The 22,127-nt window shown below is 43.3% G+C and overlaps 1 protein-coding gene across 1 annotated transcript in view; it reads right to left on the bottom strand.

The window, feature by feature from the left end:
* Window positions 1-1,002: 1,002 nt before the first annotated feature.
* Window positions 1,003-22,127, bottom strand: part of rptor (regulatory associated protein of MTOR, complex 1) — a gene marked incomplete at its 3' end in the record, with an annotated part of 129,156 nt that continues 108,031 nt past the window's right edge. Inside the window, exons 13-22 of the mRNA XM_071536002.1 lie at window positions 19,821-19,904; window positions 18,574-18,684; window positions 17,639-17,713; window positions 16,738-16,803; window positions 13,719-13,910; window positions 9,378-9,518; window positions 8,858-8,978; window positions 8,413-8,553; window positions 6,700-6,855; window positions 1,003-1,121 (exon numbers count right to left, since the gene is read on the bottom strand). Coding sequence (XP_071392103.1) covers window positions 1,003-1,121; window positions 6,700-6,855; window positions 8,413-8,553; window positions 8,858-8,978; window positions 9,378-9,518; window positions 13,719-13,910; window positions 16,738-16,803; window positions 17,639-17,713; window positions 18,574-18,684; window positions 19,821-19,904 — 1,206 coding nt within the window. The remainder of the gene's footprint in view (window positions 1,122-6,699; window positions 6,856-8,412; window positions 8,554-8,857; window positions 8,979-9,377; window positions 9,519-13,718; window positions 13,911-16,737; window positions 16,804-17,638; window positions 17,714-18,573; window positions 18,685-19,820; window positions 19,905-22,127) is intronic.

Genomic DNA, 22,127 nt, shown 5'->3' with positions numbered 1-22,127 from the left:
TCTATTTTTTTAAACAAACTTTCTTTCTACTTCTTGAACAATTTCAAAGTTCTAAAAAAGCAAACAAAAAAAAAAAAAACTAAAACTTGGTGATATGAATCGCAGCTTAAATCACAATTGCAATATTCTGTCAAATAATCGCAATTTGATTTTTTATCAATATCTCTCAGCCGTAATAGAGACCCACACAACATACAACAAAATCTCGACTGTGCCAAGCCTCTACTGTGTACAGAAGTCTGTTGCAGGGCCACACAGACAGCAGTGTGTTGCAGCAGCAGTACAGTGCAGGTCTATTGCATTATGTCGTTTATCAAGCCCTGTTGTTCTTTATAGCGGACCAGTGGGGAGTCTTAATGCGGAGATGCGGGTCTGCTGAAGGTAACTAAGGGGACAGTTGGTATCGGTGGTAGGAAATACAAGAAGATCCGCCTTGGGGTTGGGTTGGGGGGGGGGGGGGGGGGGAGGCTATAGCGGTTATTACAGCTCCTTAAGTTACGGCAGCCTCGGCGCTCTGCTCTGCCAAGCCTGGGGGAGTCATTGGCCCTTAATTGCATTTGCACAAAAGTAATGGTCTTGTGGAAGAAGAAAGTGCCAGTGGGAGGGTGGGGCATGGGTGTTGGAAACTGATCTTTTTCTCTGCATAACCATGCGATGAAAAAGAACTGGCAGGAAAAGAACTGGTCTCTATACGGATATAGAGGCAAAAAGTCATTTAAAGGAAAGCCCCATTACGTTATATTCTAGGAAATTAACTCTTCTTCGGAGCAACTTGCAGTGAGGGCAGCTGTAGAAAAAGCTCAAATTCTTGGATCCTCAACATTGAAAGCAATCAATAGTTAAGAGACAAGTACCAAGGCAATAGAATACAAATACTCCCAGAATATTTGTGTGATGGAGAAATGCTAGGTAGAAAAACAAGTCCCAGTAGCTCTAGACACTCAAGACAAGAGAGAGGGGCAGATGGTTTGAAGGAGAGGTGTGTGTGTGTGTGTGTTGTACCTTGTATGCGATGCTATTGAGGACTTTCATGGCCAGGTCAGACACTTCAGGGAATGGGTCTGCGGCAAGGTGCAGCAGCACTCTCCAGATCTGGGTGTAAACGCTGTTGAAGGACACACCTGGAAAGACACACAAAACACACTGTTACATATCCATCTGATTTTTTTATTCTTCTGCGAGGGAAATTCGGTTTACAGACATGAACCCACTCACACAGATGAATGCGCACACACACTCACACACACATACACTTCTCCTCAGTATAACTCTGATCACTCGCATCCCAAGTTCATTAGCAAGGCGATGCTAACAGCTAAGTGTTAATGAACTGTCATCTCATTAGTGTCATGCTATCCCGCCCTGGTCATTTTCCTCTACTACACTCGTTGGATCTGTTGAGGTGGCAGAGGGAAAATGACCTCCGGTGTCAGATAATGTACATCATTAATCAACATACACACGCAATACAAGCAGCTGGCTCTCCTCATCCACTGGCGCTCTATGGCTGGCTGTCAACTGTCGTCATTATCATGAATACAAACGGCCACAGTCTCTCCTACTGTCAGCTCTTTTTGTCCGTCTGTCACTAGCCTCATCCTTGGCTTTGCTTTTGCCTTGGAAGGCGACAGGTGTGGCAATTTTTTTTCCATCTCGCTCAATCCCCTCCCTCTGTTTACCCTGCTTCATACTTGCGGGTTTCTATTCTCCTCCTCCTGTGCTTGTTTGTTTGTTTATTTACCATTTTCACCCTCTCTCCTGTCGTTTCCTTGATGGTATCACCCCCGCCAACCGGAGCTGTCACTCACACACTGATGGAATTCATCAGCACTGCTGATACGCGTTTGAGAAACAGACAGAGACAGCGGCATGCGGTCCGTGCGATGGAAATGCTTCCTGACGTGTTGCCAACATCGGTTTGTTTGTTTGTTTGGGGCCTCAACCTGCCAGTCAGGAATCGCTTTGTGTTAGGAACGACCCCCCTCCTTCTCTTCCACGCCCCCCCCGCCTTCTTCTGCTCTCTCACTTGCTATGGTACATTGCCTCTGCAGTGAACCCAGCTTCCTTCCCTTATTTGCTGTGCCTTTCCTACTTGCACTCTGTCTCCCTCTAAACGTCCCTCGGTCTGTCAGCTTTAATCTGTCGTTTTTCCTCTCCTCCCTCTGTGTCAGCCGTGGAGACGCTGAGCACCGGAGGTCTCCAGCTGTTATCGCTTCTCATTTTGCCTCACTATCCCTCTGTCTCCTCCCATCTTTTTCTCTCTCTCTCTCTCTCTCCTTCTCCATCTCCGTCTTTCTCTGTACTTCCCACCATCCAGGGGGGGTTCCTCTCAACCCGGCCTCTGAGGACGACCCATCTCTTTCCATCTACTCCTCCTCCTCTCTCTACATCCCTACCCCCTTCCCCTCCCCCCTTTCAAGACGACAGAGGGGCTGGAGAGTGTGGAGCAGAGCCCTTTGGCTGTGAATCCCTTCGGGCGCTGAGGGGGAAGAGGGAACGAGTGAAGACCGGCTGACCCTCTTATACCACAGACTCCTCTCCAGGGGCTTCGATGGTACTAATCACCGCACTTCAAAGACAGGAGACCAAAGGGGGATGATTGAGAGAGAGGAGAGGGAGAGGAAGGAGGACTATGGATGGGAGAGACAGAGGAACATTATAGAGGGAGAACAAGGAGGAATCTGGGGGAGTGAGAGAGGAGCAGGGAGGCCAGAGGGAGTGAGAGAGGAGGAGGGAGGAAAGAGAGAGGGAAATGGTGGGGTGGGGACAAGAGAATGTTATTTCTGACTTTTTCCATTACTGCAGGAGCTTGAGTGCTGGGAGATATGGACAAAGACGGGTCAAAGAGGCAAAAAGAGATGGAAGAGGAAGATGGAGACAGCACATGAAAGACAGTAGAAAAAAGGGCAAATAGGAGGGAGTCAAGGGGGAAAAGAAGAAAGAAAGGGATGGACGGAGAGGACAAGCAGTGAGGGCAAAAAAAAAAAAGAGTGGCAAAGGAGAGAGGGAGAGACAAGTGTGAGAGAATGTGAGTGACAGATTAAAGAGGTGATTAGGCTGTAGCCCGAGGGCCAGGATATGATTAGGGACGGCTAGCTAGGCCGCTAGCTGCTGCAGTAAACAGCCAGTTGATGAATGTGAAATACGGTTCCTCTCCCATTTAACCGCTGCGCTACATTACGAGTGCACACAAATTACCACTGCATTGCCTCTACACAGTCCACATGAGGGAATGTGATGGCACATATAACTCACTGGCTGAACGCTGCGCCAATGCCTTGTCCCGGTTCGACACTCGCTCCGCTTGAAGATTTCGGCAGAGTGAAATGGATGCACACACAGTAGTGAAGATGTTAACTATTGGCTAAATGCAAGACTGCATCATTGTTTTACAGCCGCTTCAATTCTGAAAGATGCCATAAAATACTTTTAGAGCTGGATGGCGATTTTTGGAGTTTGAAATGGCTGAGACATAAAAAATGCATCAGAACGTTTGAAAGCAGAGAGGAAATTCCTCTGTGAGGCATATTTTAAATACATTTCAGGGGGAGCTGTAAGCACCATAAGCAACCGTATATCACATCTTTGCTGTCCTTATAATGGGCGAGTCTCTCAAATCCACTGACACAGGTGGAAGTGAAGCCAAGCCCTTGCTTTAGCAAAACATAAATGTCAAAGTGGATATTGTGAAAGCCTGGGTTAGGAAAGGAGGTGGGGGTGGGGGGGGGGGTGAGTGCTAGTTAAGATACTTTTCTGGCAACCAAAATCATTATGTGGGAAGGTACAGAAAGACAAAAAAAGGAAAGAATTACTTTTCCATGCGTAAATAAATCAACAAAGCATAACTGTAACTCTCCAGAGAGTCTCACACTATTGGCAATCCTACTGGTGCCAGTGTCCAGCAGGTATTTAGCGTTTATGGCTTTGTTTTAAACTGCTATGCAATGCACCAGGCACTTTATATTGCTAGATTAGTTTTAGTTTGGTTTATTTGCACGGTGATAAAACATAAAAGTGATAAAACAAAATGATAGAGTACAAAAGAGATAAAAAGACACCAAAAGAAGAGAAACAAATTATTCATTTTTACAGACGAGGTAAAAAGCCCCAAGAGTCTTATAGAAACACTCAACATTCAAAACAAACAAAAGAAACAAATGAGTAAACAACAAAAAAAAGTCAAAACTACAAGCAAAGACTCAGCTGAATTAGATAATGTAAATGTCAACACAACATCGAGCTCAACACGCATTTGCACTCTACTTAAGAACCGAGTATTTCAACCTGCCTCGTCATTTGCTATGCAGCCGTATAATGCAACCAATGCTGCCTCTTCCATTCTCCTGCTTCACCCTGTTTGTTTATACATGCAGCACACTGCTAGGTGGAAGTTATAAACAAGCGCACAGGGAGGCTGGGACTCTTTTCAGCCGTAGCAGGGGCACAGCTTAGTGGGCGAGGGGCCAATATGCCTTTTAACCTGTTTACATGGGAACCTCACGCCGGCATTAAGGGCCCACAAGCAGCTTGAAAAGGTTTAACCCAGCGTCGAATGCTAAATTCAGTGGATAAAAGAGTAATGGCAGCAAGCGCTGCACCGCTGTTTTTTTATTTTTTTATCCCCCCCCCTGCAACATTCATTTCCTGGCTTTGATGTCCCATGGCACCTGTGCCTTGCAAAAAAAAAAGAAAAAAAAAAGGGAACAATCTCACTAGCTCAGCTGTGTCTGACTAGGCCGGGTTTATGCCAATCCCCCGTGTCGAGGGAGTTTGATTAATGCTGGATTAATTGATAAATCCCAGATTAGAGTATGACCTGGTCTGTCTCACCAGAGAGCTGCGCTAGAGGAACATCAATGGGAACAGGACAGACAAGCTATGTTATCACCTAAAGCCATCACTGTGTTTGTGTGTAGGTGTGTAGGTATGTGTGTGTGTGATAGCGAATGAGAAGTGTGTGCGTGACTGAAAAAGTGTGTGTGAGAGTGTGAGTGAGCCTCTATCCAGATTTACAAAGTACATTGTGTTAAAGTTCAATTTCAAAGCAGAGGAAATTGTGCCGAGGTCTCAGAGGAGCCTCAGCTTCCAAGGACGGATGCTAATGGGGCATGAAGCTGCTATAGTGGGATGGGACATGCAATGCTATGTTAAGAAATGCTTAAAGATACATTGTTAATTTATACTTTGCAAATGGTTGACAGCGAATGAAGAAGACAGCTCAACTAACTGACCCGATATGAACTAAGCTCAACAGGGTGGCATTAATTCAGGAACAAATCAATGAAAACACTTCGAAAAGGGGATTTTACTATAGTACCTGAACCTGCTTTCATGCCAAGTCAAATTTACCATCCTCTAGAGCTCAATTTACTTTTCCATTCGATTTTCCATTTCGACTCATTTTCCATCGTGCCTCCCGAAAACACATACCGGAACGTGACGGGGGGGAAGCTGGGAGCTTTCGAGCGGATTGCAATTCGGAAAGCAACAATATGAGAAAGAACAACAAAGGGGAATCCCCCGTTTCCCCGTTTCCCCCGTCCCGTGGGGCTGGAAGTGAGTTAATGGTTTCTCTGCACGCACACAAACCGGCTGTCAGGACGCATGGCGGAGCCCGCCAATCACGCGGGTACAGGGGTAAGCGAGCGGGTCCGGGTTCAGCGCGTACCAGGAAAAGCACTTTAATCGCCTCAGGTGGCTCGCAGGGCAATCCCCGCGCCCCTCTGCCCTGCTGTTCTTTACACATATACAAACCTCTTTTTCCCACTTGTTTGTTATATTTCTAGCCCGGTGACTTTCCTCTCTATGCCTAGCCTCGTTTGTGAGGTTCTGCCCTCTCTGGGGGCGGCCTGAGGTCTTTCTTTCTGGTGCCATCACACTCTCAGGGTCTTCACTCATTTTGTTCCCCCTGTCTTTCTCTCAAGCAAAGTCCTCTGGGTAGTGTTTGTTCTTAGGATGCCTCTTCCCGTCTGTCCCAGCACCATGCTACACAGTCCTTGTTACTGTCTGAGGCCTGCTGTGCTGATACGGCATCAAGAAAAGATACACACTTGAAAGGCACATCTAACTCACTAATGTTGCTAGCAGCCTCTCTTTAAATCTGCTGGCATTTGTGAATTATTAATTCTTACCATGAGGCAGCAGAGACAGCCAAATATGTAAAATTAAAAGTCCCATATTATTAATTTCTCATTATTTTGCTTTGAAATATACAGAGACTCAGGATAAGAATAATGTTCTTCAGGGTGTTTTGCAAATAATACCTATAATATGGGACCTTTAATATCATGAAGGTCTAATAAATATACAAAATATATAGTATGTTTCATTGCAAAATGAGAGTGCTGCCATTTGAACAACTTAGAAAGTAAAGTTATGTTGATTATGGGACATTATTAAAGTTTTTTGCTGACAAACAAAGTTAACTTACATTTTAGAAGACGTAATTATTTGTATGTTTTAAAAAATGATCAATGAGCATCAGAGAATTTTTTTTTTTTCCAAAACAGATGAATAGCTTTTTGGAATCAAACACTTCAGATGTCAGACACTTCTGATGATCTGAAATTACCTGGTTTGGATGGGAATCTATGAGCAGAGTGTGTGTCATGCTAGTGTGTCTCTCCCTCTGTGTGCATCAACAGCTGACGCTCCTAGAACAAGGTCTGGTAGAGCTGCAGTACAACTGGTAAGCGTTACCTATGAGGGAGTTGAGGGAGGAATAGGAGGACACCCGTCTCATTTTGTCAATGGTCTCGAAGGAGAGGATGTACTCGTCGTTGTCGGGGCTCCCCAGGGTGCTGCTGGCGCTGCTGCTGGTGCTCAAGTTACCGGGAGAGAAGGCTGCTGGACCTCCTGGATGGACAAATACATGTACACACACACACACACACACACACACACACACACACACGCACAAAAACGCAAGTTACCCTTGGATCCAATCACCCCCAAAAAATCATGAGCTTCATATATGTAAGTAGAAGAAGAGGATGAAGAAGAGGAAAAGTAAGAGCAAGAAGATCAAGTAGTAAACAAGAAAAACACATCAAAAAGCAACATCCAAATCAATATACAGTACAGTTTTTATCCCCATGGTACATTTTATTTTGTTTTATGGCATTTAGTGCTTCTAACTTATGTCTTACTTTGTGTGTAAGTGTTTTATGTCTTGGTTCATTTTCAGCCATTCTTGTCTGTTTTAAGTAAACTTGCCAAAACAAATCCAATCAACCAAGTTCAGATGGCAGTAAACTATTGAACTTTAACTTGAACATCCAACATGGCATGAGGTGTGTAAGCCGTGTAAGCAGTCGTTATGCCTAGAGGCTAGATGCCAACGCAAGAACCTGCCGACTTGTTCATGCACTCATTCCAAATGTCGGGCCCAGTCATCTCCACCCATAACTCCCATTATCGCCAAACATTATCCTGACTCGTACAAAACCCAACGCCATGCATCCTCCTAACTGACTGCATGCTGAAATGTGGCAATGGAGATTGGAAGAGAATGGAAATACGCTCTGCGGTTATTGATGGTAAACACCGCTGCCTGTTGCAATAAGCACCGTGAGCGTGAATTAGAAATGGTGTCAGCAGCAGGTTACGCGATTTAGCGTGAGCCAGTGATTTAGCTTCAGTCGGGGCTTACGCATTACTCAGTCTGGCAGTGCTGACAGAGGGTGGAGAGTGAGCTTTAGTCGCCAGACATCTGAGTCAGTGAGCAGCGACACAGAGACGGGGTTAAGAGCTCAAGTTCAAAACATTGGCCCAAAGTGTGCGTGTGTGCCAAAGGCATACGTTCTCAAATATGTGCATCAGTGGAAACGACAAGACGTGCTCTAAAAGCTGTGGACATAAATGTTCTGTGTTTGTGTTTGTTGACAACACACATTTGAATTACAGAGATTCCCACATGCTCAGTTCTGGCATCAGTGAGATAAACCCGCAGATTAAACACATCGCTATGACGATGACACCTCACGACGAAGATGATGACCATTTTCCAGTTACTGGTGCATCGGAGAATTAGGGGGAAATAAATATGAGCACACTGAATGCTAAACTATTATTTCAGCTTTGCAAGCTGGTCACGACCCGTTGAGAAGGCCTTTATTGATGCTTATCGAGTCAACCTTGGGAATAGCAATGATAGATAGGAAATTTTGCCTGAAGACTGTTGCATCCATGGTCCACAGTTGCTGAAGCAGAAGAAAACCTAATGAAATGTGCTCTTGGGCTCTCCTGTCTCTCCCTGCATTCATTTCTTTCATTCAACTGACAAAATCTTCTCTTCCCCTCCTTTCCATCCTCCCACGGATTCATCCAAATCTCTGCTTGATCTTATTTATCTCTTTATATCTCTTGTGCTCTCTCTCTCTCCATTTCCCAGCATCCCTCCCTCTCTCGTACCCTCTTCGTTGAGGTTGAGGTTCTGCAGGCTCTTGTTAAGGTTGCGGGCGGTGGTAGCGGCTCGGATGTTGGTGTAGGAGTTGACCGAGCGCAGACGTGGGATGGCCGGGCTGTCCCTCACTGGGGTCAGGTTACCAGGCTCTGGACGGAAACACAGGAGGGACACAAGGGTAGAACCTCGATAATCTAACTCCTGACTCAAGTACTGACAGCTAAATGCCTAAAACGTAAATGTAAAGTGCAGTTAAAAGTACTTTAAACTCCAAGTATTTACAAGAAAATTCAATTAAATGTGCATACATATTTCCCAGGTTGAACACCACATGTTTTGTTCTTCATGTTTATTCTAAAGTCCTGTCAGTTTGGAAGTCTGAAATATGTGTGTGTGTGTATGTATGTGTGTGTGTGTGTGTGTGTGTGTGTGTGTGTGTGTGTGTGTGTGTACCTGCGGTGTTGGCTGGTGAGGGCACACTGTAGTTCTTCTCCTCCTCTATGAACTGGAGAGCCACTGTACAGAAGTTACTCTCATACTGGACCACCAGGTGACTCAACGCCACCACCAGCTCCTGTGAAACACACACAAGCATGCACACAAGCATGCACACACACACACACACACACACACACACAGAATTAGAATCATCAACAGAAAATGTCGTCATGCTTGATTATGATTTTAGTAAGTAACAACATTTTTGATTAATATCTGGCACATGCCCTTTATTTATTGTTATTATTCTCAGTATTCTGTCACATCACCACACGGCCATCTTGGTATGAAAATAACAGGTGATTGTAATAAATTAACAGGTGATTACAATCAAATGACAAACACAGCCAATGAGCTGTGTGTATTGTAAAGCGCAAATATTGGTAGGAAATGCATGTGACTTCATGGGAATACTATGAATTGTTTGTAAAGCATTTTGCAGCCGTTTTGAAAAGTGCCCATGCGTTCCCGTCACCTTGCGGACCACCGGGCTGCCGTCGTTGATGAGCTGGGCCAGCATCATGGCTACGTTGTGGTCGATGGTGGTGGAGTGGTCCGTCCTCTCAGCAGAGTTTCCCACGAACGTCCCCAGAGCGAAGACCGCCGCACACCTCACCTAGAGCAACACAGAGCGCCGTTACAGCCGTGACCACGCTGTATACTCACTTCCCTCTTGGTTCCTTAAAGCTGCAGCCCGCGCCGGAAAATAAAGAAAATAAAAACAACAACTAACTTGCTCTCGCGACTCCTTGCGGCAGCTGATGACACATTTCCATGTAATCACAGTTTTGAGAAGTTGTAAGTACTCAGTTAAAAATGTCTTCAAGTGCAAACATATTGTTTATATATAAGTTTACAACTATTATTACAGCTGATCAAAAATGAATTTACACATTTGTGACTCTTTCCTGTGGGAGCAATTCAGAAAACAGTTGTGCAGAGTTTCATGGCTACAAAGTGCAGAATGTGCGTCTACACATTTCAAAGCACAAGATCAAAGCTATTCTATGTGTTTTCATACTTTTTTAAGTCTGATTTACCTTCACTGATGCACAGCTCTGCCTTTTTCAATTGGCAGAAGTCAGTCATTGGCCCTTTGCCTTGTAAACCAAACATTTGCTTGCCAGTCTCATTAAAAAAATGCTTTGTGCGGTCACTGGATGAGCATTTTAAAGGTAATCACAGTACAGTTTTCTCTAAATGCAACACTATGAAATGCGATAACGATTATCAGGGCTGCATGCCCCTGTGAGCTGCTTTCTGTTGGTATATTTCATTACTTTCTCTATCCGCTTCATTGGATGTGTAATCCAAACACACAGTCTAGTGGAAGGTATTTTCCACGGGGGACTGGACTCCCAAATTGGACCAAATGACAGCACAAAGCAGATTACTGGATCTATTGTTTGTCATGGTGACAGAAAACGTTTTTTGGCAAGCATTAGTATCAACACAACTGCTTACTGAACAAGATATCTGCAAAGAAATCATACATGCGGCATCTTTGGTGATGCTACAGTACACAGACATTGGTTTGATATGGTCTTCTTCCCTCCAACTAAAATCAAATCATTTCAGATAAACATATTGTCATTTTCTATGCAAGAGTGGTGCATCTGGAACAAAACTGACTAAATCATAAGTTGTGACTGCAGAAGCGATAAGCAAGTAGCCCCCATTGAAAGCCTGTTGCTCAGTATGAATATATCAAAAAACTAAGACGGTCAAATAAAAACGTGTAACATCTCTAATCTTAGAATGAGTTTCAGTTCGGCCACCTTCACTCATTCACTCAGGCATTTGTTCATTCACTCTTACACTGGCATATAGCTGTCTCCTTCAAATGGTAGCATTTGTCTACCCTCCAAAAGCAACTACTTTTAATGTGTCTTAAAGGTCAAACGTCAACAGTTAAGATTTCATATCAACAGAAATTCTACCCATAAATGCTTTTAAATTATATACAGTCCACTTCTATACCAACAGTATTTTTGCTTGAGCACCAATTAAACATTTATGTCCTTAAATCTCAGTTTCACTACTCATGCAGTTACTGCTCTTTGGCTATCACTACCACTAGCTTACTAGCCAACACTGACTCCAATTTATAAAATATACTGCAGTTGTAAACATTGTAGGAAAAGCGCTGCTTGGTTACATGGATAAATAAATCTCCGCTAACAGAGAATATCTGTGAAGAACTGTTGAAGTTTATAGGGGAGAAATAAGAAGTCACCTCCAGCTCAATGCATGTATGCGTGTGTGTGTGTGTGTGGATATGCGAGCTGAAGTGAGCTGCAAACTACGAGTAAACAACAGTGTCCTCTTGGGGCCGTGCCGTCAGGCTCCGGCTTCAACTTAATTAAAACTCTCTGCTTATTCACTGATCTCTGCACCCATCCTCTTTCACTTTCTCTCCCTCCTCCATACCTATCACTTTCCATGCATCCTCACTCCTCTTCCCCAGACTCTAGGGGAACAGACACACACACACAAACTTAAAAATGATGTTTGAAGTCATCTATCAGTGTAAATGTGTTATTTTTCAACAGTTTGATGCAGTCAATTCTAATCAATCAGTCCAAGTCTCCAATGGCTTTAAATTACCTGCATCCTAAAAAATGCTTAATGTAAAATAAATAAACAAGACAGTAAATGAAATTGAGGCTGAGGAAGTACTAGTGTGTGTGTGTGTGTGTGTGTATGTGTGTGTGTGTGTGTGCATGGACAGACGTGTCTGCAGACCCCACTTTCAACCCAACGGCCAAAGCAGCTGTCTGTCCAAGGGAGGGAGGATGTTACTGCTGGCAACAGATGTTCCATGTCTGTGTGTGTGCATGTTTGTGTACGTGTGTGTGTTTGTTTGCTTTTTTTTGTGTGTGTGTGTTTGTTTTGTCTGCGTGTGCGCGTGCATGCGTGTGTGTGCAGAGCGTGACTGAGGGCACCAAGTGTCTGGGTGAACATCAGGGCAAACTCTGCCTCACCGTCCCTCTGGTCCGCACACGACCCAGTCAGATGTTGACTGCCCCGCTTTAATACGGTGGATCCAAACTGTTCAAAGGCTTTGTGGATTTGGCCCTTATGTGTGTGTGTGTCTTTCACATTATTGAATCTGTTTGGTATAAAGTGTACACTGTATGACACAATGAGTATTACAGAATGCGAGCGAGTGCGTTTTGGTGTGTGTGTGTGTACATAACAGAGGGTTCGGAAACACACAACGACCCTATTCCAGTGTATTAACCGGTGTACCAGCCTATGGAAAAGTATTGTAAGTAGACGATTTCACTCTGTAGGTACTTGATGAAAGTCTCCCTGATACATAATGTACTTACAATGGTGTAACAACACAATGTAACTTCAGAGTGTACAAACATGATGTACTAAACCAAGTATTTACAAAAGTGTTTCAGTACCTGACATAAGCAGTGAAGAGTGAAGTGCTGTTTCCCACTCTTTTCTTCTCTGACTTAATGTTATGTTTTGCCACACTCAGCACTAAGGTGATAGGCTAGAATACATGAAGTGATGTTTGATTATTTGCCAATTGGAAGTGTTTTTATTCACTTTTGTTTCCCTAAGTTATTCTGCTACGTTCAAGTTGCGATAAAACTGTGATAAACTGGCTGCGTTAAAGTTATTCATGGTTAGAAAGTTATTCATGGTTATAAAATTATTCATGGTTACATCACCTCATCTCTCTTTTTGAAAGCGAGGTGATTCTTGAGTTTCAGCAGTGAAAGCTTAAGTCCCGGAGAACATTTTCATGGTCCTGTTTTTACAGTGTTAACAAAACAGTATTTGTGGTGTATTGGTCTTGAAAAAGGTTTATCAGAATATCAAGTACTCAACTTTTTATTATAAAACTATAACATACACATACAGGATAAATTGAAATCAGTAGAGTTTGACAAATATGTTCACAGCACAAGGTAATACTGGTTGGAGGATTATCAAACTTAATAGAATTATAGTATAATGATTAGTCTTAGTCTGTTCGTACACTTTGAAGTTACATTGTGTTGTTACACCATTGTAAGTACCTACACAATAATTTTCCTTTCCATAGGTTAGTACACAGCTTAATACACTGGAATAAGGCCATGTAAATTGTTAACAAGGGTTCCTACTGTACACATTTTCCAATTCAAATCCCTCAACTTTTCAAAGACCTTTAAAGTCTTGTCTAGATATTAGGACAAGTTTTTGGTCAGTGTTTGGCACGGTCTATGCTGACAATGGTTGGTAAATATGACAGTCAAGAAATCTATATCACTGCATAACTTAAGACTATTTGTTACAACAAATATAATATGTGGAATGACAGTGAGTCTGTATCTATATAAATGTGTTGTCATGTGTGTATCAAGACTGAACAAGTTTTTTCCCCAGATGGTGTTTCATTGGATCTACAAGTGTCATCAAGTTAATTTAAGACTTTTTTTTAATGCCAGTTAGAATTAAACACTGTATAAAACCAATTTTGAAAATTGAAATACAGGTACATGTGGAAATGAGAACAACTTCTATCAGAACCTCTGAAAACCTAAGAAACAATGCAATATTTTTAAGATATCTAAGATTTAAAATGCTTCATTTAACTATACCTAAGACCTTCTAAAGCCTTGAGTTTAGATAATATAATTTCAGATACTTTAAGAGTTTTTGAGAAGACACCCTGGTACATTTCCATTCATTTCCAGACATTTTGTGCAATGCCTGAACTTTTCAGGACCTGGAAATTACCAAAATAATCTCCCCATACTTTTTCAGACTTTCTGGATTCTGAGTAGGAACCCGGGTATCAGCCTCTCACCTCTGGGATTGGGTCTGACAGCAGGATGTAGAGTTTCTCGTGGGCGCTGTCCCGGACTCCGCACCAGCGAGCCGAATCAAAGTTCTGCCAGATGCGGCCCAGACAGATGGCCACCCACTGGCGGAGCAGCGGGTGGGGGTCCGACAACTGCTCCAGACAGTTGGCTATCAGGTTGCCCTGCAGGCAGGCCTCCTGGTGGGGGGGGGAGGAGGGTGATAGAGAGAGAGAGAGAGAGAGAGAAAGAGAGAAAAAGATGGATATGGAGCAAAGAGGAAAAGAAAAGTGGTGAGGTTGAGAGGTGGAGGGAAGAGGAAGTGGAGAGGAGGAAGGAGTGGTGAGTGTGAGAGTTGTCCACGGTTGTTCAGTTGTGCACTTTGTACTAATGGATTTTACTGTAACAAAACCACTGAGCCACCACTGATGATGATGTCACTACAGGTCGTAAGGTCAGTATCATTCAATTTTACGTCCTGTGACCTAAAAAGACAGAGTGAGCAGTAGGGTTTGACTGATATGGGTTTTTAAAGGCCAATACTGACATTTTTAGCCCCGGCAACAGCAGGGGCTCTATGGATCGCACTGTCAGTCGGTCAGTCAGTCGATCTGTTCACCACTTTTGGTCACGTGGGTGAAAGTGTGCCGCGAGGAGTTAGACTCTGAATCGGGAGCCCTGAGTTCGATTCCCGGCAGGTACGCTTCCACAAAATGTCCAATTCCACCAATGTTGCGGGGCTGTTAGAGTCTAGTCTTGTTAGATTATGTTGCTAATATTATGTGTTGATATTCAATACCTTTAAATTCAACCTTTTATATGCCGAAAATTACAAGGATTGAGTCCTTCCCCCAAAATTTTGTGGAAAAACCTTGGAAACAGCATTTAAACCGTCACGTGACACTAAAACTCTCCACTGAAACCCAAACTAATGAAATTCTTTTAGGGTTATGATCTACTGAAGGCAGAGTGACGCACCACACCTATTCAGTGGTAGGAGAAACTGGGGATACATTACGCCTTTAAATGAAGAATTCATTTACAAAAACATAATTGACCAATTAAATTACTAATTAAAATGTGCAACTAAGATAGAATTTCTTTGCAGATTGTTTTTCTGTAGGTGTGTTCAGGGACGACACTGACCTGCCGATATCCAATATTTAATAAAAGGCCAATATCAGCCTGATTCATCGGTCTAATCCCACTGAGCAGCACAGAGGTTCTCGGCTCTGAGCACGCTTGTAAGTCATTAGCGAGCTAATCACCAAATCCCGGAATCTCACACTGTGTGTATGAGGTTTGCAGCAGCATGCCCTATTCATCTGAACCCCTTCCGCCCCTTGAAATCTTTTTTGTAAACAAAAGGTAATTAGACCCAAGCCATCAGGGCCCTCAAGTTTGTGACAGCTTAAAATAAGATAGAAAAACCAGTGTCCTCTATTTAAAATCCCCTTTTAAACCCAGTTTCTTTTTATGTAATATTTTTTGCAGCAGAGCATTAGCAACTGTTCGTTTTACGTCTTTTATCTTGCCTTTATGTTGCCCTGTTTTGTTGCCTTGTTTCCATAAAATATCCTGATTACGACGCTTTTATGTTATTGATTGTGAAGCACGTTAGAAGTACTATGTGAGAAAATGGAGAAAATGTTTTACTAAATGTATTATTGCTGTGCAACTAAAGCACCATGACAGATACATGCTGGGGGAGAATCTGTGTGCATGTTTCCATCCTCATCCTCATCTGATGATCCCATCTTTAACGTACAGTCTCAGAAGTTCTCAGACATTCCCAGTGCACATAAATCTCCCTCATGAAACACCTCATACCCACATGAACCACAAAAAACGCTCCCGTTTTGTGTGCCGAGAAACCTCCCTCGTCTCCCATGAATTGAGGCATCATAAAAACAAATCTTTTATCAGTAGCGACACAATGTACCCGCGTCTCCTCATCCCCCCCTCTCCTTTCTTCCTCTTCCTCAGATCGCTCTCGCGTCTTTCCCTCGGCTCTGATCACGCCTCCCAGCTGAACCCTGGGAGCTGGTATATTAAGACACCAGTGCTCAGTGACATGTTCTCAACAAGCTAAAGCCAGCGATACCGCAGTAATGAGCGGTGTTGTTGAAAGTAAGAGGGATAAATAATGGAGACGCGGGAGAAGGGAGAGAGTCTCTCTGTAATGTTGGGGATCATCTATTATTTACGGGCCTATGAGAGAGGTAGGAGCATTAAGTAAACATAGGGATAGGGAAGAAGAATGGGTGTTTCTGAGCGCCAGAGCGCATATACCCTTTCTGATTTGTCACATTTATTTAATGTCGGGCGAGAGGGAAGATGGTGGGTGTCACGAGAAAAATGAATGAGTCAAATAACATTCGCAACTAGACAGAGAAATACAGGAGAGCAGGAAAAAGGAAGCAAAAGGGAGTGAAGGTGGGATATTTCTGTGTCGAAGAGTGTGTGTGTGTATGTGTGTGTGTGTACACTCCACGAAATGACCAGCTACATCATCTAAACAGCAAACCCCTTGGACAGTTGATCTGCGTCAGACACAAAAGGCTTCTGGGATTGAAAAACAGGAGCCGGGAGCAGGCCGAAGTGACACTTGCGGTGATAAAGTGTCACCATGGAGACGGTCGGGACGGAGACGGATATTATAGAGGTGACTGTTGGTGACAAAACTGTCACATAACCAATATCTCCGGAAATACACAAAGGCTAATACTCGCATCTCTCAAAGTGACGTTTGGCCTTAAAAGAACCTGTCGAGGTTCTGGTGAGGGGAGTAAATCAATAATCTGGCGCTCTCTGCCTTTGGGCCGCACACAAGCAAACAGACAGCAGAAATACACACATATACAAAGATGCACAGAGTTACACACACACACACTCCTACCTGTCCAGTGTTTTCGCTATTGACAAGAACAGTCAAAATGAATACAGCAATGCAGAAACGAACGTATCTCCGCTATCCAGTTCCACACACACACACACACACACACACACACACACACACACACTTACCTGTCCTGTATTGTAGCTGTTGACGATAACAGCCAATATGAAGACAGCCATGGTCCGATGCTCAGCCTGAAACAGAAACAATACACTCATAATCATGATCTTTGTGTAATATTATATTTACATATACCATACACTACCAGTCAAAAGTTTGGTCACACCTGATTGAATGTACTGTGTTTTTCATTCTCTTAAAGCCATTTTGATCTAAAGGCTTGTGCTTAAATGCTTGAAATGTGTTTCTTAGACAAATATAAATAGTGAAGTTGATCCTATGTAAGAATTTATTTTCAAAGCCTTTGTCTTTCCATCAAGGCAAAGGGCGGCTCCTTTAAAGAATCTAAAATATAAGATAGTTTCGATTTGTTTAACACTTTTCTGGTCACTGCATAATTCCATTTGTGTTATTTCACAGTTTTGATGTCTTTACTATTATTCTAAGATGTGGAAAATAGTAAAAATAAAGAAAACATTTGACTGGTATTTACTGTGTATCTGCCGACTTTTGTTCTGCTTTCTCTAGGTAATTTGTGCAAAAGCATCTTGTTATTAGCGATTCTATTACTTAAAGATGCTATGCATAGAATGTACTCTATGTTTTCCCACTCGTATAGATTTCCTCATTACTATTTTAAGAGTGACACATTGACATCATACATTATAAACAGCAGCCCTGATGATCTGCTTCATGCTTTCATATTTTCCAATTTGGGATTTGGAAGTCCTTAGGCTTGAACTCCTTTCAGTTGAGTGATAAGTTATGCATCAAAAGCAGCAGGAGGAGGAGGAAATAATGAAATATCCCCTTAGAAAATGCGTAGACAAAATCCCACGTTTTTTTTTTTTTTAATCTTAAAATCTTAAAATCTACGCCAATGTCCCACCGTGATTGGTGGATACTCACAGGCATGTAATTGTCGGCCAGCACAGACAGGAAGTACTTGTGACCGTTGTCTTTCACCAAGTCCGCTTGACACGACTAGAGAGACAGAGAGGGAGAGGTAGAGAGAGATTGAGAAGGAGTGCAAGAGAGAGAAAGAAGTAGAAAGAGCGAGAGAAGGAGGGACAGTGGGAGAGGGAGAGAGAGATTGAGGAGTGCAAGAGAGAGAGAGAGAGAAGTAGAAAAAGCAAGAGAGATAGAGAGAAGGAGGGACAATGGGAGAGGGAGAGAGAGAGAGCAGAAAGGGTAGATTCAGTTTCTGTACAGATGTTTCAGTGAGTAGCTCAAGGCCACTTTCCATTCATACAGTGTTCAAGCCAGTGCTGCCATGGGGAGTATTTCTCCATTTCTCCCATGGCTGCTCCACCAAAACACTGAATGAATACTGATGATGACACACCGCTGAGTGTTTTCATTGAAAAGTTTTATTGCCTCAGCGAAAGTATGCAGATACGCACACACACACACACACACATACACACAATACACAGACGCACGAACGCACCTGTTTTCTTTCAGCCGGCCGATAAACAGCGGGGGTCTCATTCCAAATTGATCAGTGTAAGAACAACTAATTAAGCCCCTGGCATCACTGTGCAAGCACTCACATCAAATAAACTCAATTTTCAAACTGAATTGTTGATCATTTCCTTTCTGTATTCATCCCTTCTCTGTCAGCTGTTATACAAGAAGAACATCAAGACAACCATCACTCCTCACTCTGCAATATTTATATTAATGCAAATACAACTATGCCGTAAAAACAACCAAAAACAGTCAAATAAAACTCTCAAGGTTCTCAAGACTATAAGGGGTTAGAAGAGGATATTTCATGATGATGAGGGAGTATGATTTTGGTGCGTGTGTGCTTGTGTATGTGTGTGTTTTATACAACTCACACTGTCGACGGCCAGGATTTTGGCCCAGATGAACACCAGTAGCGGTCGGAGCTCTCTGGCTGAACTCTGGAGCAGCTTCAGCACGTAGGGGAAGATCCCTACTGACAGGGCCTGGAAATACACACACACACACACACACACACACACACACACACACACACACACACACACTGGTGTTTAGAAGGTAGTATCCATAAAGCAATAATTTTTAACCCGAAGAAGCACCTGTGGTCTAAAATTTAAGGGTTAGGGTTAGTGCTATATGTGCTGTACGCTGGAATGAAATGCAGCTGAGCATCAGCTGTGAAAATAATTTAAAATAATGGAAAAATATAACATGAATTTACTTTTTGGAGCATACGCTACTAAAATGGAAACACTGTAAAAACCTGATGTTCCATAATATGTTCCATGTAAAATAGAAGAGAGTATCTGGTGTTTCCCTTTTGTTAATGATACTATAATACTGAAACTGCCGCACTAAACTAGAGCAGGAGCATCTCTCTGGTAGATTTGGAGTGTGAGACTGACAGTCCAAGGCATCTGGTCTAGAAATCACTTCAGATTAAATTCACTATACAGTATCATTATAGCAGTACTGTATCTTCCGATTATCAAAAGGAACTGAACTGAATATAGGAGTTATTCCAATTGCCAGTTTAGCAGTCAACTGTCTAAACTATAGCAGGATGTTTCTTCTCAAGATTGCACTTCGCTGTTTTATTATAAAGAAATTGATCTTCTCTCCAGTATCCAAAACAAGAGTTAAAGCTATACAGGTAAAACCCTCAGAACATAAAGCCTAAGTAGAGCCACAGTTAAAAACAAACATAAATAAGAGGAGTGCATTTCCAAAACGCTATAAATCTGACTTTTGGCGAAAAGACCAATCATTACCTGAAGTCAATCTCTGTAAAATATAGACCCACATGACACAGTCAAGATTTATCACCCAAAGCACCTCTGGCGGTCAGAGACACATCTGGCTACATTAAAAACAAAGTGTGAATGCAGTGCGTCTCAAACCCAGATTATGTAAATGCAAATAAACCTTTGTGTGTGTGGATCCAACCAAGAAACACATGCAAATCAAACAGGTGGGCGGCAGCTCGGAGAGTAACATATTTGTCAAAAATGTACTGTCAGGATTCTCGTGGATGGGGAACAAGCGAGACGAGGTGTTTCTGGAGTGTAACCCTTCATTGGCAAACAGGTCATGTACAGTAGATGAAGAGAGACGAACCCACCAGACTGACGGCCCAGGGCCCCAGGTCCAGGAACCGTCCCAGCAGGTCCAGCGCCCGCAGCCGATGCACCTGACTGAGGAGGACCTGAAAGAGACCAGGGGTCAGAGGTCAACTGTGCTGCCTCCGCACCCAGAGGAAGCCCGAGATTAATGGAGGAAGGAGGAGGAGGAAGGACAGCAGGGGGAAAAGACAGAGAGGGAGAGGAGGTGGAGTGGAACAGGTGGCTCTCCCTGGCACCAGGTTGCAATTGTTTACTCTGTGTGTGTGTGTGTGTGTGTGTGTGTGTGTGTATGCGCACATGTGTGGGGGTGAGCGGGAGCGGCCTCTTGGCTTCCATTTTTCTTGGCTTCATACTGACATTTGGTTTGGGACAATACCTTAGTGTGTGTGTGTGTTTGTGTGTGAGCCTATATATGAATTTGTGCTTACGTATGTGTGCATAACTTGAATGCACAAGCGATGCCAAATGGGATGACAAAGTAACAGTTTTGGCCAAAAAAGGCTATTTTAAGGATGCATATGGTATGTGCTAAAAATGTGTGTGTGTGTGTTTATGTGTGTACTCTTCACAATATGCAGTATCAGGCATATGCAAGCACAGAGCCTGTGTGGGGGCTGGACACTGGTCAATCCCCATGTGAAAGTCCCACACTGTGCGTGGGGACAAACATATGGAGGGAAGCAGGTCCGCACAAATACACACACACACACGTACGCACACACACCCACACACGCACTCACACACGTACGCACTCTCACAGCTATTTCCACCAACACGTAAGGTATTATTAGAGTCCTCCGTGACTTAAACCCGGTGAGCGTGACCACACACTCAGAGGGAGACCGGGGGGAAGACCATGCCAGGGTTACCTCCAACCCTCCAGGGAAGAGCGTGGGAACATGCGCGTTTCTGTGTGTGTGTGTGTGTGCGCGTGCATGTGATGTGTGTGTGTGTGTGTGTGTGTGCTCTCCAGGAATAAGATTATGCAGTTATTAAAAAGTGAAAAACAGAAAATTGACTAAAACTTCTCCACGCTGAAAGAAAAAAATCTCTTTCTCATTATTGCACATATCTTTCGAAATCTCATCAATTTTACACAGATGTCAATGACTATTTTCCACACACATGTACACACACACACACACACACACACACACACACACACACACACAGGTATACAGTATGTGCACAATGTACATATGAACCTACACAGGGCGTTATGTCATAGCAGAGATAAAATATAATGTGGCACTACTCATACAATCATTATGAATCCCCGATGGATGCTAGAATGTTAAAATGTGTGTGTGTGTGTGTGTGTGTGTGTGTGTGTGTGTGTGTGTGTGCGTGTGTGCGTATTAGAGACACATTTGTGTCCTTTCCTCATTTCCTGAACCCACTGACTCCACTCTTCTTTATCAGGATGAGCAAGCATTTCCTTCCAGCATATTGTGTATCGTATGAGCTGTCCGGTGCCGTCATGCTGTTACATGATGCACATTTATATGTCTAAATCAACTGCATCATTATACTGATGCTTAATGCCAAACAGGTGACAATATGCGTTAGTGTGTGTGTGCATGAATGCTCTGACATTACCATGATATCACACATTAAGAGACATTGTAATCCCTTTGTAAAATGCTGTTAATCCTTGCTGGATGAAATGGCTGTTGTCAAGACAACGCAGGCATGGCACCTCTCCTTCCTGAGCCCTCTGGTCCTCCCTTTTATTATTAAAGCACATTATTGATGGATTACTCTCTCTCTTGCCTGTTTCTTGTCGCTCTCTCCATCTCTCAAATGGAGCCAGATTATGTTATTGCATCAAATCATGACTCCTCAAAGAGTATGGCACTCTTTTGTTGGTTCTTACGCAACTGTGTGCTCAAATGGGTATAAAACCTGTTTATGTGCCCATCCATTACATCAGAGGGCATGCAGTGGCCTTAGCATTACTGTGCCCTCACAGCATAATACAATGTAGTATTGCGTAAGGCTAACACAAAGAAAAAACCTACAGCGCACGTGAGTGTTTTACACTATCAAGCTTTTTACACAAACAAGCACACACACACACACACACACACACACCCTTGTAATGCTACAGGCTACTCCATATTCCTAAGAGCCCCCTCCCCCCTCTGCCACTCTTTCACCCACAATCCAGCGCTCCCCCCATCAGTCTTTCTCCACTGCTTTTTCCTTGGCTTTTATGGGTCCCGGCAGAGCTGCTGTACGGACGCGCTGCGGCTCGCAGCTTGCTGAGTCAGCTGGAAATTACCATTCAACACGGACAGCGGAAC

The sequence above is a fragment of the Centroberyx affinis genome, unplaced genomic scaffold (genome assembly GCF_046629955.1).
Source record: "Centroberyx affinis isolate AG114_WGS23_722 - 3 ecotype Tasmania unplaced genomic scaffold, CSIRO-AGI_Caff_v1 ptg002812l_1, whole genome shotgun sequence".
In the NCBI taxonomy this organism is placed as follows: Eukaryota; Metazoa; Chordata; class Actinopteri; order Beryciformes; family Berycidae; genus Centroberyx; species Centroberyx affinis.
The sequence above is the reverse complement of the archived record's forward strand: the minus strand, read 5'-3'. Positions and strand labels throughout refer to the sequence as shown.